We start from the raw sequence: 25,684 nt of genomic DNA, 5'->3' as shown, positions 1-25,684 counted from the left end.
GAGACACCAAAAGCTACTGTGCAGTGAATGAATCAAAAACATTTGCATTGTGGGTCCTGTTTCACTAAGAAGTGCACATTTCTCAAGAATCTCAGGCTGGATTTTGCACACACACACACACACACACACACACACACACACACAAAACCCTCTCCTGAAATATGTAAATTCGTGGGAAAATCTGCGATGTTATGAGACGCGAGTAAAAGATGAAACTAATCCCAATGTGTGCCACTATTAAACCTTCAGTGGCGTGTTGAGGGTGTCATGTGGCATCGGGCTTTGACAGACAGATAGATTTAATCTTTTTGCAGGACAGACTGAAACCTGTAGGTGTCAGTGTTAGACTGTGCACAGTGACTTTCATAACCTTGAAAAAAATGGCTGTGCTGCTTCCTCTCCATGGAGCATTTTTATGATCAAGACAGGTTGCATTAGCCTCATGTGCCATGAATTGCTGACATGATTTTGTCTGGCTTGCAGGGCAAAACATACATAATCCATAATGGTAGAAGGGGAAACAGGTCCACAAGTCATTCCTTCCTACCTTTAAAGAGCATTTTTAAATATATGTCAGCAAAAACTGGAAATTTGAACACAGAAGCTACTTAGAAGCGGAAATAAGTGGACGACAGAATCTGGCTTCTAGTCTCTCGATGTCTGTTGACAAGCATTTTCTCTAACTGTACATCATTTCTGTGTGCTTGCCCTGACTTTGAACACACCCCATCTAATAGTGCATGCTTATAATTAAACCGTCTTCCATATGGGACATCCTCCACCCTTCAGCATAGAGTCATCAGTAGGAAAAATGCATACAGTGCCCTCATACATATACACAAGCGCTGCATTCTTGCAGATGCATGCATTCAATTTTCCACGCTGCTTGGTTAAAGTGTGTACTGTCTTCGAGATGCATTGCAGTAATGCCTTTGTGTGTGGAACGCCTTTGCAGCCGGTGTAGTGCCCGTGTGGTTGTCATTGATGTGTAGGCGGTGTCGTCAGTCTGTCTCTTTATTGCTTTAATGGTGTGGGGTTTGCCAGTACCACTCCAGGCCCCATTGATTTATGGGTAGGATTGTCTCTGGAAGCACTGCAATGGTTTGGCAAGTAATAGCGGGTCTTTGGGTTATGTACATGATTTAGCAAAGAGGTGCTTTAGCTTCAACTGACATCAATTTTTTGTAAAACTTATTGTGTAATGTAATTAGAAATCTTTTTTTTCCTTTTTTTTCTTTTCACACTGCACAGAACTTTTGTTATTGATCTGCGCCCAGACTGATGAATCTTCCCGCCTCTTGCTCGATATGACTCTTTAAGTCTGCATAAATACATGGCTTGATGTGACATTATGTGCGGGGTGCTGTTCTCGCTGCTGATTTAAGTTTAGCAGCGAACACAGGGGTCCAAATAAAGGCTTATATATGTGGCACTGCATACAATTTGTCACATAAAGCGCTTTCTATACAAGGAATAAACTCTATTATTTGCTTTTCTATCCTAAAATAATTAGAAAAGGGCTTTTAAAAAGGTTTTTTTTGGTAAAAACTAAAGCTGGGCTAATGAGCATGAGGTCTTAAAGCTCCAGCGTTGCAGAGAGGGTATTTCCCTACCTTTGCAGTGAATCCAATGGGAATCTAGTTATTGAGCTGAGACTTGGCTTCCCTGATTGTGTGTGAATCAGAAAAAAAAAAAGCAGGCAAGATACCGCAATTACTCGAAAACCAGCCTTTAAAACCACATGCTAACTACCCTGGAACAAACACAAAAGCTTTTCACAACATCCTCCCTTCCACTTCATTCATGAATTCGTGAATGTTCTCCGGGAAACAGTTTTTTAACAATGCATAAGGTACATTTACGGTGACGGATTGGAGTTCCTGAGTTGAAAACACTACACAGCATTTATCATTGCCATTTATCCTTCACCTGACAAGCCCGGAGTGAGGAGCAGCAGACACGAAGTGCTTACTGAAGACTTCCACCCAGCAGTTTGTTACACTCTGTCTCTTCAAATGAAAACGGATGCATATCGCCTCCTCTCCTCTCAAACCACACGACTGTTCCTATGCGTGTACAATACTTTTCGCTCCCCCCCAAAAAACAGCAAGCCCCTCCGAGATGCACTTTGCAAAAATACAGTTGCTTTTAATGTAAGGATTCAATTACTGTTGTCTGTAGTGTTTCCCCCCCAGAGCTCTCCATTATACTCTCCCCTCTTCTGTTCTGCGCTCCTGTCTGGTCGGTATCTGGTTTCTATCTTCATTTTCTCCGTCCTCCTTACTTTTCTTTAATAAATGTTTAAATATGTCCCTGCAGCTTCGGTGTAATTACTGTGCAGCCGCAGCTCAGGTCCTTTGGGAAGGAGAGGCGAGAGAGAGAGAGAGAGAGAGAGAAAATATGCATGCAGAAAGAGGAGGAGAGAGCTGTTCATGCTGAATGGCGGAGTGCAGGATAGAGAGGCCCTTGCAGTTGGAAGGGTGAGAAAATTAGATAGGTAAATGGAGGGATTTTATTGAGCAGAATGAGGACGTCAGCTGTCAGCTTGTCCTTCAACATGTCCTTACATAAGGCTGTTCGGTCTCTCTGCGTGTAGATATATATATATATATATATGTATTACACGCCTGTCGATCCATCTGTATTTTAGAAAGAAAGAGCTTGACTGAGCAGTGAATTCTATGCTTTTACCTGTGAGCAGCAGTGGGAGTTCATGTAGGCCACATCCACCGCACTTTATTCAAGGTAAAGAAAATAAATGGCAAACCGTGTTTCCTTTTCAAACCCTTTTTTCCTCACATTCGTTGTCTTTGAAGAGTTTCTCCATCAATGGGGCTGTATTCATTCACAGCAGAATGGCGGTGAGGTCTGAGAAGGACATGTCGGTCCTCATGGAGGTCTTTTATTAATATTCTGAGAATTAGCAACATTAACAAAGAGACATTTCAGTAATTTGCACTTTAAAACATTTTGTTGATGAAATATTTGCAAAAACGTCTCCTGATTAGATGGGTTTGGAAAGCCGTTTGCTTTCTCAACAACAGCTTAATAAATACGAGAATAAAAGAACAAGGAAGACCAAGATGACGAACTAAAACGATCAGATGTCATCCTGCATTTTCCCACCCTTGCTGTCGCCGCCGCGTTGAGGCTTCGCTCCCCCCGACTGGCTGTAGTCTCAGTTTCAAGCGCTCCCTAGGACGAGCCAGGCGAGTTTGAGCTGCTTGTCCTTCTCAGTTCAGTCAAAGTATAATGCCTCCCCCCCCTCTCACATCACCAGCATCAACATTATACAGAGAGACAGCTAAGTAATTGCCATCAAACTTTCCTGCTCGCTCCTCTTTCCCTCGGCAGCGGGGATGGGAGGGGTACAGTACAGTAGCAGCAGAAAATATGAACTGCGTTCTCCCTGAGCACAGACCAGTAGCAGGGAGGCACCGCTATCGCAGTCCACTGCCACAGAGACCGGAGGATGGAGGGATCTGTTTGTAAAACGCTCATTTCTACCCTGGATGGCTGATTTCTGAGAACAGGACGAGCCGGGCTTAGATAATTAATGAACCCTATCGGCGACGAGTATATTTTTTTCATATAACTCAAACCTTGGTGGATGGAATTGGGTTTCCTTAAATGAAGTCTGGAGCAGCGACTCAGCAAGAGGAAGACACTAATTGGGCTCTTTTTGTGACTCTGGATTTGAATTTTTTTTATTTTTTTTAAAGGTGCATGCCAGGTCTAAGGCATGCTGTCTTTGGTAGTTTGTTGAATTTAGATTGGGTGGAAGCTCAAAGGGCATGTGTTGAGTTGAAATCTTTTAATTTGTGCAGTCTGGACACTCCAACTGTGGTTTCATGGCTGGGCCTAGACCTAATGGCTCACTTTGCAATAACACTTTTGTGGTACTTTGTGTTGCTTTCGAAAGCAGATGCTTCTGGAGTGTACTCTAACTCTTCCAGCACACTCTCAGTGGCGGTGTATGTAATCTTTTGAGGTTTGCTTCTGTGTATCAACGATTTCGCATGATGTTCATGTCAGTGTGGTACGCCAAAAAGATGGGCTCCCGGTTCCTCAACAATGTACGGAAAGCCAAGAAACACCGACATCACCGGATGGTAGGCATGTTTTAAACATGTTTACATTGCTTACTTTACATGTTTGACCATCAGCGTATTTGGAGAAATCTTTATTTACACGTCGTCGGCACAGAACAGCACCACTGGATTCTGTTGTTTTATGGCACCGTGGCTTTGTTTTTGCAACGTCTGCACAGACACACAAGTCAGGTCAAGGCTGTGGCTGCTATTAGGCCCCATGATAGACATTTTAATCATGGCCAGCCTGAGTAATCAAATCTGGTAATACTAATCAAATCCTGCTCAGGCTGTGCGTGTGTGGTAATAGATGTTTGGCTGTAATAGTGCGAAGGTGACGTTTTGAGCTTTCATTTTAAACAAACAGGGAACACCACCTCTGCCCCTCCCACCACCACCACGCCGCTCCATTCATATACATAGGATTTTTAAAAAAGGAATCTGTGAGTGAGCAGTGTGACATCCAAATTAACCTCCACCACATCCTGACACCCACACACCAGCTCAGAGGTGGCTCATTCATCTGCAGTCCAATCTGACAACCAAAAATTACAGCTGCAGGTTTCAAAACACTGTTTTTTTGTTGCTGTTGTTTCCATTTCTTAAAACATCAATGTAAGTAATGGTCAGTCTGGAGTCTTGATTCTACTTTAAACAGAAGAGCAGCAGCGATTCAGACACTGAAACTGTGCAATAGCCTTAATGCTCAGCTGCTCGGTTGTTGCGGTCCAACCACCCCCCTCTTTTACCACATTACGGTTTGACATTGGCACATTCCAGCACAGGTCGTTATCTTGCTTATCGACTAGATGGCTTTTACATGTTGAAGGCTCTCCAGCAAAGTGTGCAGGACACGCGGCGTTAAAGCCTCTAATGCAACCTTTGGTTTGTATCCAGTTCCGGGGGACGCACGACATCGTCCCTTATTGATTGTATTGAAGCAATATTGGCTCGTTTCATCTTCGCAGGAAAAGGAAAAATATTTTTTGGCTTAACTGAACATGGGGTTTTTCTTTTACCCTCTGCGACTAAAAGCATCCATCATCCTCGTGGTGTGATTGTGCGCTGATGGGGTTGTGATGCAGGTGCATGTACACAACAGATTGATCAGATCATGTGAACGCCTTGTGGTTTACATATTCAGGAGCGAGTGCAGCCTTGACACAGCAAGTGGTTTTTTTTTACTGTTAACCTGTCAATAACTCACTTATTCAGTACTTAATGAGGGAAAGAAATTGATTCAAAACACGCTGCTTCATTGCTTTGGTTCTTGTTTCAATACAGCGTGTAAAGGAACACTGAGATGGATCACAGCGTCGCACAAAACGCTGTCAAAGATTTTTTTTTTATTTGTCTGAAAATGCACATTCTCGGAATTAGCTTGCTGCATATAAATTCCTTAGGGCCTCTGCGTGTGGATGGATGGATGGATGGTGGTGCTGCCGCCTGTACGGACGTGGCAGACAACCGGTTTTGGCTGAATAGGTGGTGCTAAAATATAGGTGGGCAAGAGCAGCCAAACACTGTAAATCCTAACAGCCCTGATGTTGAAAGACTTGACAGAGCAGAGAGCGGGAGAGAGGGCTCTGTCAAAATCCCTGCAGGGAAACTGCCTGCACAAGGCTTAGATTTCTGCTGGCTACACTCATTATTTCTCTCTCTCTAGATAAGGATGAATTTGACGTAATGTTCGGCAGCACCGCCCGTCTCGGACGCAGCTGCACGGCGGAGCTCTGCACAGGCGCCGTTACGATCCAACGGCGAGCAGTTAACGCGCTCTGGCATTTGGTGGAGGGTTTTATGTCTTGACCCTACGTGGATGAGTGTTTTCTCATAATGATGGTGAATATAATTAGCATCATCCAATACTGATGATGATGATGATTTCTAATGATAAAAGGGGCTCGAAGCGCAAAATGGTGGCCTTGTGGAGAGAGCAGGGTTTTACAGCACTTTTTTCTTTTTTTTTTTGCATGTTAAAGCAGGAAAATCAAAGATGTAATTAATAATCTTAATTAAAATATGTAGCGGGGCTGACTCAGTGCTATTGTAGCTCAGTGAAAGAGAGCCATCATTAACGTCACCAGCTCTACCTGGGCTTTTCCTGCAGGGACATGTAATGAAATCTGCTCAATCAAAGGCTGCATTCACACTGAAATCCCCAGTGTTCAGTTTTGATTTATTTGTTTGACTGCTCACTTTTTTTTTTTTTAATTGCGGCTGGATTTAGATTCTGGTGTGAGCTGGTCTGAGTCCTGAAGGGACCAGCCTGTGCAAAAGAACAAAGACATCACACCTAGGACGCTGTCGTGCGCCAGTGGGCACGGAGGTCACTGAAGTCGGCGTTTACGGCTTCATTTATAAGTTGATGTGCAGCGGACGCCTGTGAATTTGCGAGCAGACGATAACAAGGACGAGGAGGAAGACAGTCAAAATTTTAATTACGGCTTCTCGCGGAGCAATGGCTGCTGCTTCCATATGGAGATATGTGGGTGTGGAGTCGGAGCCAGGAATAGCAAGTTAGTGATGGGAACTGCTTAAGTGAAACAGATTTCATCCAAAAATTTCAGGATGTCAAAGGTTACTGTTAACTCCATCTGTCAGCAGCTCTCCACAAGACTGCTGGAGCAGGACTCTTAGTTCAGGCAACCCACCGCCCTGACGAAGCACATAGGAGATGGGTTGTATTCGCAGTCAACAGCGGCGGGTTGCTGCACGTTGTCTAAGCTGTTTGGCATCTGCTCGGTTCTCCCACCTGCACAGAGCTGTTGATCCAAAGGGAAAATAAAAGTTGCATGAATTCTGATGACTCTTCAGACTGAGGGTTGCATTGCAAAAACTCATACCTGCATCTGATCCCTCTGCTACACACATACGGAAGTGGCCCCAAATGTTTTTTTTTGTGATTTGTACGGTGGCCCAGAAGTGTCACAACAAAACAAAAGCCACAACACAACACAATAAGCCACAACATTACAAAATTGACCACAACACAACCAAATTAAACACAACACTACAAAATTAGCCACAACACAACACAACGGCTGCAACGGAAGTTGATTTTTTTAACCCGGAAGTTGTACTGTGAAGTGCGCAACCACACGAAGTGGGCAGAAGCTGGAGATTATTACTTAATTACTATTTGCCATCAGTATTTTGCTTACTTTCGAGTTGTTTCCAGCAATCTCCGGCTTTTGCCCACTTCGTGTGGTTGTTCACTTCACAGTATAACTTCCGGGTTAAAAAAAACAACTTCCGTTGCAGCCGTTGTGTTGTGTTGCGACTAATTTTGTAGTGTTGTGGTTAATTTGGTTGTGTTGTGGTTAATTTTGTAGCGTTGTGGCTTATTGTGTTGTGTTGTGGCTAATATTGTAGTGTTGTGGTTAATTTTGTCGTGTTGTGGTTAATTTTGTAGCGTTGTGGCCTATTGTGTTGTGTTGTGGCTTTTGTTTTGTTGTGACACTTCTGGGCCACCGTAGATTTGTGTAGTTCACACTGTTAAAACACATCTGAGTCACATGCAAGCAAAACCTCATCTGATTTGGGCCACTTTTGCCTGCAATCTAAAAAAAAAAAGCCAATTTGAAACTCCAAACAAAAAGTGTTGTTCATGAATATGTTTGTGATGCAATTGTACAAATGTGGTACTCAAATTAAAAAAAAGGGGATAATGCTACTGTGAAGGAAAGGAATCCCCCCTCCTTGCCTTGTTTTGGACATATGGATATTTAATTCGCAACAACATAAAGCGTAGAAAGGCAGCAGATTTTCGGATATGACTAACTGTAATCAGCAGATGCTCGGCATTTTACTTGATCAATCACTTAACATGAGAGAGTCTCAAGATGATTACGCCGGCGCTTCAGTGTTTCTTAAACACAATACGGCGGCACTCGAACGAATAAAGAGCTGAAAACCTGCTGCAGTGTGTTCTATATGTGCGTACAGTATATCAGGTTCAATTCTGCTGTTTTCAAAGACGATATAAATCAGCGCACAACGCCGACTGTTTGTTCTTTCAGTTCAAATACAACAGACTGAGTGAGACAAAACAACAACGTACCATTGCATCACATAAAGGCATGTGGAATAGTTTGTCTTAAAAGCCGAGAAAAATGTGTTCAGTTTGCTTTGTGCGGCTGTTGTCGGAGCTGTCAGGTCTGTGAAGGTCAGCAGGCTGGTTTTTATGCTGCTGTTTGCTGTTCTGTAAGCGCTTTGGATGCACAGTGTCTTTCCCATGCTAATCAGCGTGCTAAGGAGCAGCAAATAAATACGGTAGTAGTACGCTGGGAGTCGACCGCATCCTCCGAAGAGCGCCGCACACCACGACGGCATATTTACATCTTCCGACATCAGACACCTTGATGATGAGAGGAAAAAACCCTGGAAAGGAGAAGAATGAGAATGTGTAACAAAAGGCGGATTAAAAGAGGATGAATAAGGATAATAAGTAGAGGTTAACTGTGACACTTCAAATGAGCTGACAGAGAAAAGTCTTGGCTGGTAAACCCGAACCATAATGAATGCCAAAAAAAAAAAAAATCTCATTTACTCGCTGTCTTTTCTATTATTTTCTGTATCACTTTGTTCCTGATGAATAAGTGGTTGAAATGTTGAGATTTACTTTGGCTGCACAAATGGCTCCATTGTGGTTCTGGAACAAAAAAAAAAAAACAAAAAAAAATCAGAATAACTACCCATCAAGCAAGCTGACATTATACCCGTTGAGTATAATTGGGCTAAACTGTGCTGTCTGTCACCGTCTTGTTGCCGAGTTACCGCGTCTCCATCACCCTCCCGAGTGTGCTGGGAGGTTGCCACCGTGTGCCGTCGGCGTGGCTGCATGTGAATTACTGCGAGGTTTGTTTTGAGGCGAGTGGTGGGCAGGAGGCGGACATCCATAGTGTTTACATCACCAGTCATAAAGACTATAGTGTAATTCAACCGGCAGCTACACCGAAAATAAACCAGGAATTTAAAAAAAAAAAGTGTAGCATGAATTATTTCTGTGCCCAACATGGCTGGATAATAACAAATGGCTGTGGGGCTCCATCCTTTAGCAGAGTGACAACCATAGCAGAGTGAGAACAGTGTTATCACAGCTAAGAGCTAAAATGGCCATCAGTCTTGGCTGTGACTGTGGGTTTTCACCAGTGTACCGAGAGCTCATCCAGTTTCTGCCATTATTTCTTAATAATCATGTTTCTTCTCCCTCTGCCTCCAGGGAAATACTCCTCCAGTGGTGGTGAACACTGACACACTCGATGGCTCCCCATATGTAAGGATTATGTTTAATCTTCCCTTTATTGTGTTAGAACGTTAGGCTCAAACACACGGCTAACCAAACTGCATTCAGTCCGTATTATCAGTCCAATTCCATTTCTGTCCCACCGTCCAGGTAGGCCTCTGCTCATTGTTTTCATCTCAACGATAGCAGTAATTAATTTTTTTTTAATTAAATTAGCTCCCTCTGTTTGATATACATTTGACAGAAGAGAAATATTCCTTAATTTGATTCTTTAATGATGCCATTTGTGAAGTGAAAGCGTATTATCATGAGTTGTGTGGGATTAGAGAACGAGGCTTGGCGCTGAAAAGCCTGCTGCCTTCACACGGCGGTGTTTTTGCACCGCTGTACTACGGCACGAAGAAAAGTTGTTTTCTAGGTCAGACTCCGAAAAAACAGTGAAGTCTGAAGTTCTTTAAATTCTCTCTTCCTCTGGGACTTTCCTAATTGCAGAGGTAAAGCTGATGTGTAGCTTAGCTGCTCATCCAGAAGGCAAATGAGACTAAAAGAATAGTGCTGCGCTTATCAACAACTCCGGTTCACACAGGACACATGCCGAGCAAAGAATTGGATATTTAATTGTAGAAATCTAATTCTCTCGTGTAAGGATGGTCACTAAACAAATATCTTTTTTCTTATTTAACAGGTAAATGGGACGGAAGGAGAAATCGAGTATGAGGAAATCACTCTGGAGAGAGTGAGTCGGACAATCTGATCTTTTAAACCGTTTATTCATAACCTAACAGTGTCTGTGTGGTTCTACCATAGTTATTACTACATAACATTCTTGATTAATCCAACTACTAAGTGTCTCAAGGAACCTTTTGGGGTTCCTCAACACTGTGACTGTGAAGGAACCCTTTGGGTCAAAATGAAAGGAACCGCTGCAGCAAAGGTTAATCGATTTTTAACACTGAAAATATTAACAAAATTAATAACTAGTTATCTAAAAGCAATGGATTAAATAGTTGGCTTAAACTACAACAAAAGTGAAAGTAATGCATTTGCTAAAAGTAATATATAGATTAACATAATCAATTTAATCACAAGGTAAAAATAGATAGATAGCTATTTATTGTTTTTAACTACTTGTTTATTACTTCCAGCCAACTATTTGTTAGTTTTAGAAAAATAGTAATTACTTTTAGCTAACTATTTACTCTTTTAGATAAGTATTTGTTAGTTTTAGCAAACTATTCATTGTATTCAGCCAACAATTTGTTACTGTTAGCAAATTTGTAATACTTTTAGCTAAATATTTATTACTGTTAGCTAACTATTTGTTACTTTTAGCTATGTATTAGTTTTAGCAAACTATTAATTACTGCACAGTTAAACATGAATTACTTTTAGCTAACTATTTGTTACATTTAACTAACTATTTATTATTGTTAGCTAACTATTCCATTTAATTCTCTACTTGTTACTTTTAGCTATCTATTAGTTTTAGCAAACTCTGAATTACTTTTAGCTATTTATTGTTTTTAGCAAAGTACTTTTTTGTTTAATCTAACTATTTTAGCTGCATATAGCTGTTGTTAGCTAACTATTTTTGTTATTAATATTATATATATTTTGAAATATTGAAATGCACAGTTACAATAAAACTATGTTTAAAAATATATTTTTTAAAAAATAATAAAACAATATGTAAATGCAGGTGTAAAGTGGTTAGCAGGACACATACTTTACCAAAAAAAAAAATCATGGAGGAAGCCCATTTAATAAGGTTGCTCCAAAAACCTCATCTGTGAATTGAGCTTTTCCTTCAGGAACCCCCCAAGCAAACAGGGGTCTTTGAATATCCCCAGAGTTCCTCGATGCTCTCCTGATTCTGAGAGAGTGTGCATGCTCATTTCAGCACTAGTCCCTAAAGGTGCCATCACATGGCCCTGATGTAATAAAAAAAAATAACCGTGTATTTGTTTGCGATTCTGACTGCAGGGTAACTCAGGCCTAGGCTTCAGCATAGCAGGGGGAACAGACAACCCTCACGTGGGCGACGACCCCAGCATCTTCATCACCAAAATCATACCAGGAGGAGCCGCAGCTCAGGACGGACGGCTGAGGTAAAGACACGCAAAGCTAAACTACAATTAATGCAAAGCTAACCTACATGCATGCACGTTACCTCACCCAAGAAATATGACATTTAAAAACATAATCAGAAGCACAGAGGTTGACCGATGCAGACAAGCAGCCGCTTTTATACCAGAAAACACACTTAGAGAAGAGAAGAAGCTCATGTAGAACATCCCATCTTCTTTTTAAGTGCAAAGTACTGTACCGCAGCTCGTACTATGGACTATGAACCGTCCAGGCTAATCACCATCAAAGTCACATCGGAGAGGATGGGTCTGTTAAATTTAAGAACCAAATGAAAATTTTCTGTTGTCTTTCAAAATATACAAAAATCTTGCTGCTTTTTGATTTTTAGCTTTATTGGAGTAAAAAGAGTCCATATACATGTGACAAAACAGGCCCCACTTTAACCTGATGACATGTAATTGTAAGAAAATGTTGAAGAAGTCATCTTTATTTGCCAGGATTAGTGCTACAAAACGCCTTACCTAATACACTATGGAAAGTCAGATGTTCAATAAATTCACAAGAATGAAATCTTAAAGGATCTCATCAAAAGAATATGTAATAATAATTAGGTTTTCCCACATTTGTAAAGCGGATTTACAGCAGAGTTTCCCTTTTTGAATAAATAAAGCACTTTATAGGCTGTTTCCCTGATTACACTGCAATAAACAAGACATGTATGGAGGCATCCTCCTCTTTACAGCTGACCTATAAACGTCCATCTGGAATGATTTCACAGTTTAAAGCAGTACTTGAAGAAAACACGTATATTTGCCTGAATGCATGTTTTTTTTCGTGGCCTTTACTGTCTGCTAAGCAACATAATCTCAAACACCTTGAGGGGAAACACTATGAACTTCACTAATCCTACTATCTACAAATGGAATTCCTTGAAAACCTTATAAAACTTGCACTTTGTGGGTGTTAAATACATATTTGCTTTAAGACAGTTTGAAGTCTCTATTTGATGGTTGTAACACAAAACGTTCTTTCTGTCAAAAAGTGACTCTTAAAAGAAGGTGAGGTTTCTGAGTGTGTTTAAACGAAGCTGATTTAGAACATTTAATCCAATACGTTGTTGTTGTAATAACGGTTGTGTGTAAATCCTCGTGAACGCAGAGCTAAAAAGAACATAAATGGTGCAAAATATATATTATTGCTTCACAAATAATGTGCGGCTCAGATGGTGTGAAATCCTTTGCATGAAGATGTCAGGTTCCAGACTGGTTCCTTTTGGAGTTGGCTTTATATCTCAGCACTTAAACCCTCTGAAAGCCCTCAAGAATTATTTCAGTCTTACAAAATTTTACACGCTTTCATTTTCACGGCCATAAAATGCAATTTGAACACATGAATGGAGCCACGCTAGTTTTTTAGGCCTTGGAGGGGAAACGTGTACATCCTAAAATAGCTACTTTATCACTGAAAATCAGCTTCTCTTCTGCTCTCAGGCCGTCAGTTTCACTTCACATATCAGGTTTATATCATTTTAACGGTCGATACAAAGAAGTTAATCTGTAGTTTTACCTCGTGTGAGACCAATAGAATCAGGGATGCGACCCTCTTTAATACTGCCTTGGGTTAGTTGGGGGGGCAAAGGCCAGATATGAAACTGGATTCCCAACACAGATATCATTGGAGACTGAATGTTTCTGACCTCTTCTGGTGGAGGATTACACCTGATTTCTTTACCAGAACAAAAAACTCCTGATTCATCTTCACTCTCCTGCTCACAGTCTCTCCCCCTCTCTCTCCATTTCTTAGTGTGAACGACTGCATCCTATTTGTGAATGATGTGGATGTAAGGGAGGTGACACACAGCCAAGCTGTAGAGGCTCTTAAGGAGGCAGGTGCTATCGTCCGCCTCTACGTTCTCCGCAGAAAACCAGCAGCAGAAAAAGTCACTGAAATCAAACTAATCAAAGGGCCGAAAGGTATGTGGAAGTGTGTGCTGGTGTACAGCATCGACGCTTTTGTGTGGGCTTACGGATGCTTTATACCCGGCTAAGCTGTGCCCTCTGGATTTAGCAAATCTGCTCTGTGTTAACCCGTACCTCCTTTGCTCACTCGCTGCTTCTCTTCCTTTTCTCAGGATTAGGCTTCAGCATTGCTGGAGGGGTGGGAAACCAGCACATACCAGGAGATAACAGTATCTATGTCACCAAGATCATCGAAGGCGGGGCGGCTCATAAAGATGGGCGTCTGCAGATCGGGGACAAGATCCTAGCGGTCGGTCAAACACAACAGCATGCAGAGATAAATGCGCCCACACACATTTGTGCCACTTTCACCTTCACAGCACATGGACACGTATACACACACACACTCACATGTTGTTTACATAAGCAGCGCTGCTGTATTAAGTGCCAAGATAAATTACAGCTGTAATTTCCATGGCCTGACCTTACATTAGTACGTTAACACATGTGTAGGATGGGATCAATGTTTCACTGTAGTTTGGCACAATAATTCCCAAGTAGCTTTACTGCCATCTGCTGGGCGACACGGAGCTCGACAGCAGCAGCTTCAAAATGGAGCTTGCTCTCCACTAAATGGTGTCTGAGCCAAGGCTTTACCTCTAAATGGCATGTAGACGCTGGCTTTTGTTCACAAATACATGAACAGTGGTGCTTTGGTGATGGTTAAGGTGCACACCACTGATCCACAGTGTCCGCTATCACCTCTTCCTGCCTGCATTTGTAACCTTAACACACAGCTCTAGTTAAGGTGGACATTTGCATATTAGCTTTAGGGCACCTAATCCAGAGGGAAGCTTTAGTTTAACTCATTTTTACTGGAAAACCTTCAGTTCCATATTTAGTTTTGCCTGAAGGTAATAAATAGTGATGAATGGTGATTTAAACTAATTCATCAATTTATCATCTAGTTTCTAGATAAAGAGAGCATTTTCAACATTTGTGTATGATTTAAACCTGTGTTCTAACAAAATTCCAGGTTTCATTATTGTCCCTCCTTCAGAGTCATTCATTATTTACAGACTAACATTTTGAGCGCCGCTGTAAGGTCCGTCCACTTTGTGACCCCGCTTGTGTTTCTCCGCTTGTCACGAACGATCAGGTGAACAACGTGGGTCTGGAGGACGTGATGCACGAGGATGCGGTGGGGGCTCTGAAGAACACAGCCGAGGTGGTGTACCTCAGGGTGGCCAAGCCCAACAACCTGTTCCTGACCAACTCCTACAACCCTCCAGACCTCACCAGCAGTAAGAGCCTCTCTGTTTGTGGAAATGTATCCGCTGTGTGTGTGTCGACCTGAACGCTGGGTTTCTTTAGTATGGCCGGCAATAATGACCAGAAAACCAAATGCCCTGCCCTTTAATAAAAAATGTGCCACCTATTTTTCTTTTTAAAAAGAGAAATTTTCTTTAGTTTTGGAACAGTAGTTGAAAATAGAGAAGAGGAAATGTTCTTTCTAAACCACGAGAGATGATAGTGGGAGTTCTGTGAAAAAACTAACATGTACAGGTTGAAGTTTTTTTTTTTTTTTCCCCCCTCGTTTCTTCACAAAAGCAGAACATTTCCTTTGACCTGAATCCGCCTCTTGATGAATGTCTGCCCTTGTAGCAAAAAAAAGCCTGAGCAGGTTGTGTTTTTCAGTCGGCTTTCATAAGATCACTACAGAGGATTTTTCATACCACACGGCACAATGCAGTTAGTCAGAGGAAAAAAGCTAAAGGGGTTGAAATTGGAGCTACATTAAGATATTACATTTCTGTGTACAATACCCCCTCTGGTATGTTATACCTCTTTTGGTTTCATGTGTATTTTTTCCAGCATATTCCCACATGGATACTGAACTCAGCCACCCCAACTATCTTGGCTCAGATTACCCACAAGCCCTCACTCCCACCTCGCCGAGTCGGTTTTCTCCTGTACTGCACGGTATTATGGGAGATGATGACATCCCCAGGTGAGCAATGATCCTTGAACTATACATTTCTCATGTGCATTGATTTATTTTGAGCATTAGCAGTTACAGCAGTAGAACGAGGAGGTTTGGATGACAATACTATTTGAGTTTGTGCTGATGATTAAATGGATGTCAGCTCTTCTCTTCCGTCCTTTCTCAGGGAGCCTCGTCGGGTGTTGATCCACCGAGGCTCCACGGGTCTGGGATTCAACATCGTCGGAGGGGAGGACGGAGAAGGAATCTTTATCTCCTTCATCCTGGCAGGAGGGCCGGCCGACCTGAGCGGAGAGCTGCACAAGGGCGATCAGATCCTCAGCGTAATGACACTTTTATCTATATAAAGTTGTCGCACTCGTGCACTTTACTGTATCGCTAAGTCACGCTGTGTGTGTTTTTCAGGTAAATGGCGTGGACCTGCGTATGGCCACACATGAACAGGCAGCTGCGGCACTGAAGAACGCTGGCCAGACAGTAACCATCATCGCTCAGTACAGACCCGACGGTAAAGACAAAGCCATCGCGCATTAGACACCTTCTCACAAAGAGCAAAAGGATCCGAAGAGTTATGCAGATTTTCACGACAATTATTCAATATTTCTATCAACAAGACTTACAATTTTCGCTTGAAATTAGCTCCAGGAGGTATCTGTTCCAAGATAATTTTTCATGAGGTTTCATTTGAGGACTGTCATCCAGCGGAGAGATGTTCCTGATTTGGCTTTGTTACCTCTGGCAAAGGATGTTTGTGTATTTGTTGTAGTTAGCAGAATATCTCCCAAACAGATTACAGTAAAAAAAATAAGCTGGGAATGTAGGCCATGGGCAAAGAACCAAGCAATTAGTTTGTAATTTGCCATTTAAATTCTATTGGAAACAAACCTTCAGATACATTCATTTAGTCATGCGGTTCAGCCACTGACTCACATTTTAGTTATTCAGTTTGTAGATCAGTGCAGTGAATTTTTCAATTAAGGTGAAAGAGCACTGAATTGGTGCAGGGAGAGAAAATCGTCGTTGCCATCTTTACCACTTGTGAGGCAAATGTTTTATGTGCAAATGCATAATGGCTGGTCTTCATGTGCATGCGTTTCTCTGTTTCAGAGTACAGCCGCTTTGAGGCCAAGATCCATGACTTGAGGGAGCAGCTGATGAACAGCAGCATGGGCTCTGGGACAACAACACTAAGGAGTAACCCAAAGAGAGGCTTCTACATCAGGTCTCACAATTAGAACTGAAGCAGCAGCTTTGATAATATGTGGTGACAGTGATGATACAGAAAGTTGCTCCAAGAAACTGGATTGATGCATCCATTGACAGCTGTTGGGCAAAACAATTGTGATTCCCTCGTGTACAGTAGAAATATTTAAGATCTAAAATATGTAGACTTAGTTAAATTTTATGTGATTTTTGATGAGGAAATTAGATTTTAATTCATTTGGAGCAGCTTCTTGATCATCTCATTACAAACGCATCCATCTGCATATAAGCAAACATTATGCTAAACATATTTAACCAAAACAAATGTAATCATTATTCAGTGTAAAATGGGTTAGAGCCAGCCATCCACTAGAGCACCACTATGGGGGTTGTTACATTTACAAAGTAAGTGCAAAGCCTTTTTTTTAGAGATGAAATGTTGAGTTTAAAAGTGACAAGACGATTCACAGTCATCGGGGCATAGCCTGATTATGAAGAGAACTGCATTCCCTGCCCTAAGACAGTGCTAACGCCAGAGTTTGGAAGCCAGAATAGAAAGATAAAATGACAAGATGAGACAAAAAATGAATTAAATCACACCACAAACAAGATATACAAGAAAGATGTCATGAGTCTGTAGTAGTAAAGTATGTGTGGGTAGATGTATTCAACAAATGTGCATATAAAAGGTACAAATGGAATACTACCATTCAGTTCAATCAAATATGAGACACAGAAATACTGTCAATAATAAGCTACCACTGCATTACTGTGCTTGTTGGTGTTTACACATTTCAAGGTTTACTGTACATGTTGGTTCATCTGCAAAACCAAGGTTACTGAATGAAAAAGAAGAAACCAGTGTGGTCATTCCATGCACATCCAACTTGTCCCTTCAGCACCCTGACCTGCATCACGTCTCTCATCACATCTACTGTCAAAGAGTTATACCAACCAACCTGCCACCGAACGCAACTTGATAAAATTAACTGAAGTCAGTTTGAGAAATAAAAAAAAGAAGGTCATCGAGGGATTACTGCACAGTGGAAATTATGTTCATAATAAGCATCGCAATCTGCATATTCAAATCAAATGCCTCAGTGAGCAAAGATCCAATCACCACACCGCATTACACTGCACAGAGCAAAAGAGACACCAGCTCTACCTTCAAAGGAACTTCTTGATTGATTTCATGTGGTCTTGTTTGGTGTTGTCTTTGTTGATGACAGTGCCAGTTGTTTGCTGTTGCATTAATATGCTGTATCACAGACTGTATATAAAAGATATATGTAGCTTCTACGTCTGAAAAGTGAAGCCAACACAGATAGTGCTTTGAATCTGCCAGCAGGGGGAACTCATCTATTTGCAAAAAGAAGTCAGATTGAATAGAAGTCAATTAGAAAATGACCCTACTTCTAACTTGATTAAATACCACAGTAAACATTTTCCTAATAAGCTCATGATCTCGATCACTAGTTTCAGATATTTTTTAATACAGCATGATGTTTATTTTGTAAATTGTGATCCCATTTAGAGAAAAATAGCCGATAAAGCAGGAGATTTTTACTTTGTGATTGATCATAGCGTCCTCAAGTTCTCTCTAAGATCCACTTCTCACCCCTTATGTATGGTTTCAAATAAGCCAGACAGCAAAGACAAGATTCAAAACTTGAGGTTTCAAAATGCTGCAGCGGTCAAATCACAGTGTACATCCATCTTTTATATACAGTAGATGATCTGCTCCAGCTGTCCTCACTTGTGATGACAGTGAAGCTAGCTAGCTTAAACACCGCTGAGCTAACCCGTTAGCTGCTAACGCTCAAGGTCCAGAGTCTGTTCATGCTTCAGTGTTTTAATGGACAAAGTAGGCTGGTGGCTGGACACAATATTGCAAAGGATGAAGATCTTTGGTTGAAGTTCAGGATCAGGACCACACCTCAATGACTACCCTTCCTGTCCTACGTCTATACACCATACTGCCCTTCACACTTGGAGCAACACATCGCTTAGCCACGTTGCTAGTCAGAAGGCTGACTTACCACGAACCGCTCATCTATCAGCCCTCCGATGAAGGGACGTTCAACCCGGATCTCCTCCACGCCGATCAGCCTAAGCCACAACGATTGCCGAAGAGAAGATCGGCATCGCTCCAGAAACTCCAGAAACGCGCGTCGCTCGTCCAGAAGAGACGCCTCCAATCAGGACTCCTCTCCGTCCTCCATCCGACACCCCTCATCGGATCGCTCGTCCTCACCGAGCAGCTACAACTAGAGAGGCTCCACTCTGAGAAGACCAAACGTAATGTATTCCTCCTCAACTTCCACTCGCTCCAGCGTGGATGTCTGCAGCAGGTGAACCTCCAGAGAAGTCGACTCGCTCTCTGGAAACGATCGTCGCGCTCCTAGACTTCTGACAGATCTCCTGGCGTTTCCCTCCACACGAAACTTAGGGGGACCTTCGTGGGCCTTCAGAAAGTTCTAAGAGAAAGATTTTACATGCTACATTGACATCAAAGTGAAACTAATCACACTGCGGACAATTTCCCGGAGCTTAGATCACGTGATGAAACACAACAATTCTCCATCCAGCAGACTGTTCGCCCGAACGTGATGTCGCCGCGCTACCTGTCGCCCCTCCCACTTCGATTTTTAGAAAAGTACTGCTTTGATAACTGAGAAGCTGAATTACTTCTCTTGAGGTTTACACCCAGAAACACTGTGATATCCGTCCACACCACATTTCCAGTCAGATCACTGCTGGTCTTCAGAGAGCTTTAGGAGAAAGTCTTCACCTGCCACCTCACTGACAACAAAGTCAAACTTTTTCAACTTCTGATAAACTTCCACGGGTTGCCAGATGTGATTCATCCTATCCACCATTCCCTACAGCAGCCTGTTCCCAGTACCACCACTGTAGCCATTTCAGGCGATTGGACAACAACTCCCTTTCCTCTCTTGAACCTTCCCAACAACATTTCCTTATCTGGCTGTGAGCTCCTCCTAACCTGGTGCATCAACATGTTCCAACGTCCAATGTTCCAACCTCTAGCCTGCACGTGAGAGTCCATGTTTCTGTTGGCCGTCCATGGTTCCTGTGATGCACAGTGTTCGTTACAGCATCAACCATCAAGTTTGAGCCACACCACCATCCTACCGTACTCCTACCGTATCAGGTCTCCCACCTTCCTCCAACCCGAAGACTGCCAGATCTATTCATTCAAATGACACAAACCCAGTCAAGTGGGTAATCCAGTGTCCAACATGCACTTCAAACTAGATTTATACCTAAGCCCTTGTGAATCTCTAGTACGCTATGTACAAACCAGAAAATCTCAGAATGCTTCACTTTCTGACCCTCTGTTCATTAACAGAGACTGCTCAAGTCGCAACCTTATCCTCATTCTTCTTCCAATTCGAGCAGGTCCTGATGGTATCTGCCTGTTCTCTGACCATTCCTTCCATACTACCAGAGCTTCCAGCCAAAGGGTTCAGCACCACCAACTCAAAGCCATGGGTCTTGAGTGTATCAGCTTTTCATTGGCCTGAACCTTCAGGACCTACCTGAGCCCACTCTTTGTTTCATTCCTATGGGAGGCTTTTTGGGGGGTCCGCCGACCTGGGAGCCGCAGCTGATCTAAGCCTTTCCCCACAATGCAACAGCTCAACTCAGTCATCACCAAGAGAGCACTCGTTTGCGTCCAACAAACAATCAAGCTTCAAATTGATGGTGTGGTCGTAGCTTGTAAATGTAGTGTACCTCTTTATGTTGTTCTTATATTTATCATAAATATGAAAGAAACCTCTCATAGTTTCTTTCATCTTTATGTACAACTTAAAAATGTGTTCCTAGGACTCTGCATTTTGTCAGTCTACTTGTTCTTGACACTAAAAGCTGGACATGCCACATTTTTCACTCAGTCACAATATAATGCTTTAAACGATATGTTTACTTCGAATTATGAGTCTACTTAAAACAAAATGAAAGAGGAATTTCTTGGAATATTGGCTGCCAAGCTGAAATGTTTTTTTTAATGATTTGCCTGAATGCTTTCATCTTTCAGGGCTCTGTTTGACTATGATAAGACTGCGGACTGTGGCTTCCTCAGTCAAGCACTGGGCTTCAAATTTGGGGATGTGCTGCATGTGCTGGACTGCGGAGACGAGGAGTGGTGGCAGGCTCGAAAGGTCAGCCCGCAGAATGAGGCTGAAGAGGTTGGCTTCATCCCCAGCAAGCACAGGTCAGACATAGTTTTCAGTGTGGATGAGTGTGGGAGGGATTGATCTTTTATTGGGTTTCAGCACTTATTACACTCCTTGTTCAAACATTACTACACTGTGTGGGACTAAACCTAGTTAGCAAACCAAATGTCAGTTATAGAAAAGCTTAGTGGGAGGTTACCCATGTGAGCTGGTCTGTTCTGCCTCAAAAATTGATTATTTTTTTTTTTTTCCTTTCTTCTCGTCTCAACAGGGTGGAAAGAAAAGAGTGGTCTCGTGTTAACACCAAAGAGAGGGTATGTTCATTCACAAGAGCTGTTTGAATGAGGCTGGTTCTTTTAAAGTGTCTCCCAGAGTGTTAATCTCTGCTCTCGTCTCTGTTACAGGACCATGGTCGAGACACCTTGGGCACTCAAGGTAATTGGAATGAAACAGAAATGCATATTGACACGACAAGCCACTATATATCCATATTACTGACTTGTTCTGGTTACAGTTAATGCTATAATAATGAGGAAAAAGCAGCAACAAAGGGACATAATTTACACACACATGCGTAAATACTATCAGACAGCTATTTGCATACATTAACTGCATGTGTTTATATGTGAACAAGCCACCAGACACACTCTGGAGGGCACTGCTTCATATCTAAGGAGATTTCAATACTTACATTAAGGGTGCAGGAGGTTAATTGCTAACACTTAAAGACTCAGAGCAGTCTTTTCTTTACCTTTGACCAGCTATCTCATATCGCTGTCATCTTCAAATGCCTCTTGAGCACAAGCAGTCTTCTGTGATATTTTCATCCAGATTGCCATCCAAAGCACACTTCACCACAGTCACATCTTTACTGATTTTATCGACAATGACATCTAATCACGATTCAGTACATACGAATACAGACACACCACATGCACTCACAAACCTGAATGTCATTTTCAAATAGCAAAAAAAAAAAAAGAACTTTGGCTGAATGCTTCTATGTTCTGCCACCAGGGAGAGATAAAACCTCGCACAGTTATGAGACAGTTACTCAAGTGGAAGGTAAGGTCATAAAAAAAAGAATGTGTGAAATCCACTATATAAAGCCTTTATATGAAATTTTCCTCTTTGTTTTGATTCCTCCATTGTGAATGATCCTGCTCTCTTTCTCCTGTCTTTCTCTTCACGATAAGTACATTATGCGAGGCCCATCATCATTCTGGGTCCCGTGAAGGACAGGATAAATGATGACCTGTTGTCTGAGTTCCCTGATAAGTTTGGATCTTGTGTCCCACGTGAGTAATTACGCTGCCAGTCACAGAGACTGATCTGTTCTCTAGTTATTATTTGATGTCACTGCTGCCACCTGCAGCAATTTTAGGCTGACATCTGCATAGCACATCCAGTCTCAGAGAAGTTTAACTTTGATTTAAATATTTAAAGAGTGTTTGCACTGTTTTTTTTACTGCTTTTGTTCTTTGTTTCGCAGACACCACGCGGCCCAAGAGGGAGTACGAGGTAGACGGGCGGGACTATCACTTTGTGTCGTCAAGGGAACAGATGGAGAAGGACATCCAGAGCCATCGGTTCATCGAGGCCGGACAGTACAACAGTCACCTGTACGGCACCAGTGTCCAGAGTGTCCGCGAGGTGGCTGAACAGGTTGGCAATGATAAAATTTTATAAAATGCGATCAGTACTTTCACAGCCAAAAATTAAAACTATGTTTATTGATAGTAACACAATAGCATCAGACACAAGGATTATTATTTATGTATAAGGAATTTATCAGTGATCAAAACTCACTTATGATTGTTAACAAGGTTTTACGAAAGCAATGCTTGTCGAGTTAACTGGCACTGCTATTTATCACCAAGACAACAGTTTGTATTTATTACTCACTATTTCTTTGCATGTGTGTTGGAGCAGCAGGGGAAACACTGCATCCTGGATGTCTCTGCCAATGCTGTACGTCGACTACAAGCAGCTCAGCTTCATCCTATCGCCATCTTTGTCCGACCCAAGTCACTGGAGAATGTCCTGTATGTACTGAAAACCTATTTTCTTAATGCTTGGCTATCAGACAATGAATAGGCTGTACATCATCAAAACAAGCGTCACAATGAAGATGTTGTGTGTGTGATGTTAACAGAGAAATCAACACTCGCCTGACAGAAGAACAGGCCAGGAAAGGAATGGACCGAGCCCTCAAACTAGAACAAGACTTCCTAGAGTGTTTCTCCGGTAAGAGCGCACAGAAATTATGTGTAGATGTGGTAACGCATAGAGCCTGGGATGTCTAAATACCAAACTTGCATAATTTCTACACACTGTATGTTCACTAGTGGGATTTGGGTTTAGCTTATGGAAGCATCATGTGAGCTTAAGCATCTGTGTTTGCACTCCACTTTAGGATTACTCTTAATCTGTTTGATAAGGACTGGCAATCCTAAAAATCTTCCGTTTTATCATTAGAAACAACAGCTTGTACATATTTTCGGTTCATCACTGGTGCACACACTCAGAGGTGATAACATATCATACTTTACCACTTTTTTACTGTCTAATGCCAACAAATGCAAATAGCTAAACACGGCTCCTCCACCATGATGAGCTTCACATTTCCATTTTTTCCCGGCATAACTGAATAAGTTAAATGAGAAAAAGAATGCCTTTGTGTGAAGACTCTGTGCATTTTAACATTTAAGAGATGCATTTAGGTCAAATCTCAGCAGTCGACAGAATATAAATGTTAAATCTGGTGCTGTCTACAATTTCTAACAAATCACGAACAGCGCTCGTGTGACATTTTATCAATCACTGAAAGAATGTGTGACACTGAATAAATATACGGGAGACCATGTCGAAATACTTACATAAAGGAAGTGTGCCTGCACTTTGATGTTGCACAGAGATTGTAGAATTACATTCATAATTGATTATTCCTTGCATTGTCTTGAAAATGCAGCTGATAAACATCTATCATTTCCTCTGTCTCTCTTCATCCCTCCCCCCTTCCATTTTTTTCCCTACTCTCCCTCCTCTCTCTTTATTCGCCACTGTCTGTGCCATTTTCTTCCCTCTTTTCCCTGTTGTTTCCTTCTCTCCGCTCACACACGCTGCGTCGTGCTGCAGCTGTCGTCGAAGGGGACAGCTTTGAAGAGGTCTATCACAAAGTAAAGACAGTGATCGAGGAGCAATCAGGGCCTTACATCTGGATTCCCACCCGGGAGAGGCTGTGATGCTGCACCCGCTCAACCACCCCTTCCCTCACAACCACCAACCAACACCGCCCTTCACCCTCACAGCCAAGCCAGCCTCGCCTGCCTGTCTGTCCTCCAGCAAAGTCAGTGCTTAGGCAATCACTGAGAATGACACAGAGAGACAAATGCATACTAAGACAAACACAGAGACAGAGACAAACACAGGAAGTGACACAGCGAGGCAAAGAACGATACCAAAAAAGAGACTCTGAGACAGATGTGAACACAGCGATGTGTAACTAAACTGAAAGAGACGGAGAGAAAAAGACTTAATCAGTATTCCACTTTAATGAAGCAGGACTGAACATTGAGGCCCTGTTCACACTTTGCATTAAAATGCATCTTGGATACAAGTGGACAGCTCTATACACAGCTGTGACTGCACCCGAAACTGGAGAAGCAGCTTTCCTAACCGCTGTTTAGTGATGTTAAATAACTTGTGTGTATGCACACGTGTTTCCTCTGTTTAGATGCAGTTGCAGTTTCCCGATCGCAAGTGAAATCCAATCACAAGTGATTGCTTGCGACAGATTTCGGATGCATTTTGGTGCCAGGTGTGAACTGCAGTCCACACCATCTGGATGTTAACACAGTCTAGATATATCTGGACGTAAGACATTAGGTGTGAGCAGGGCTTGAAAGAGAGTAGAGGGTGACCCCGCAGGGATGGACCACGAGGTAGTAAAATCGCCTCACCCTCCCCATCCATCTCAAGTCTCATGCCCCCACTGAACACCTCCACGCACCAATGTCTGAGATGGAGGTGCCCAAAAAGACACTGGCCCCTCTTTTTATATCACCCTCCTGGCTTTCTGTCCTCCTCCTCCTGTCAGCTCTGCTTTGTTTCAGGACAGGAATGGGGGAAGACTGAGAACAGGGGGCCAAATCCTGCTGAGTCCGTCTTGACCAGGAGTCTTTACTCAGCAAACAACACCCCCGCCCCCCCCTCCCTTTTTTTGTGAATCTCTTCTTGGTTCTGGGTGTGAACTCAGAATAACACCTCAGTGACCAAGACTGGCATTTGTTCAATCACCTATGTTGAATATTGCGAGGCATTAGTTCAAATAATTATAATGATAAAAACTCATATGCTGAATTTGTGCATGCATCCTCAATGACAATGGAGACAGGAGATGAAAACAATGGAAAAATCTGACAAAAAAAAAAAAGAAAAAAATATTCAAAAGAACGGCGAGTAAGTAAGGTGTGTTCTCCTTCTCCACCTCCGTATTGTGGAGGAGTTTTTTAGCATGTCTCATGAAGGAAGAAGAGAGACATGGTCATGCGATATGGTCATGAGAGGCCGGTCCTGAGCGCACTAGATGCTCTGACATACAGTTTAGCCTCTACTCTCTTATGCACACACACTCACGCACCCACACACAAACACACATACACTCTCACACCCATCCAGCGACACACACATGTAGAGTCGTAACCTCAGCTGTAACCTAGCACACTCCTCCATGGTGTAGAGGGGGGGGACTGGCTGTTCTGACCTGCTAGTCAGAATCCAGGATGAATGTTATCTCTCTAGGCACAAACAGCAGAGCTCTTATAGCTTCATCGCACCACAAGCTACTCACCGGTCACTCTTCCAAAAGATCCCCTCAGCCGCAGACGTAC

At 42.4% G+C, this 25,684-nt stretch overlaps 1 protein-coding gene across 1 annotated transcript in view; it reads left to right on the top strand.

Annotated features, from left to right (window-relative positions):
* The window catches only part of dlg4a (discs, large homolog 4a (Drosophila)), a 67,689-nt gene extending 43,652 nt beyond the window's left edge, over positions 1–24,037 (top strand). The window contains exons 3-20 of the mRNA XM_008276235.1: positions 9,316–9,369; positions 10,025–10,075; positions 11,323–11,447; positions 13,231–13,400; positions 13,559–13,695; positions 14,545–14,689; positions 15,261–15,396; positions 15,557–15,713; positions 15,796–15,898; positions 16,498–16,612; positions 20,654–20,830; positions 21,064–21,099; positions 21,808–21,857; positions 21,989–22,090; positions 22,285–22,457; positions 22,728–22,837; positions 22,948–23,039; positions 23,931–24,037. Of these exons, the coding sequence (XP_008274457.1) occupies positions 9,316–9,369; positions 10,025–10,075; positions 11,323–11,447; positions 13,231–13,400; positions 13,559–13,695; positions 14,545–14,689; positions 15,261–15,396; positions 15,557–15,713; positions 15,796–15,898; positions 16,498–16,612; positions 20,654–20,830; positions 21,064–21,099; positions 21,808–21,857; positions 21,989–22,090; positions 22,285–22,457; positions 22,728–22,837; positions 22,948–23,039; positions 23,931–24,037 (2,040 nt within the window). The remainder of the gene's footprint in view (positions 1–9,315; positions 9,370–10,024; positions 10,076–11,322; positions 11,448–13,230; positions 13,401–13,558; positions 13,696–14,544; positions 14,690–15,260; positions 15,397–15,556; positions 15,714–15,795; positions 15,899–16,497; positions 16,613–20,653; positions 20,831–21,063; positions 21,100–21,807; positions 21,858–21,988; positions 22,091–22,284; positions 22,458–22,727; positions 22,838–22,947; positions 23,040–23,930) is intronic.
* Positions 24,038–25,684: the final 1,647 nt, after the last annotated feature.

Source organism: Stegastes partitus, unplaced genomic scaffold (assembly GCF_000690725.1).
Source record: "Stegastes partitus isolate 25-593 unplaced genomic scaffold, Stegastes_partitus-1.0.2 Scaffold67, whole genome shotgun sequence".
NCBI lineage: Eukaryota > Metazoa > Chordata > Actinopteri > Pomacentridae > Stegastes > Stegastes partitus.
Note: the sequence above shows the minus strand (reverse complement) of the source record. Positions and strands in the feature narration are given on the sequence as shown.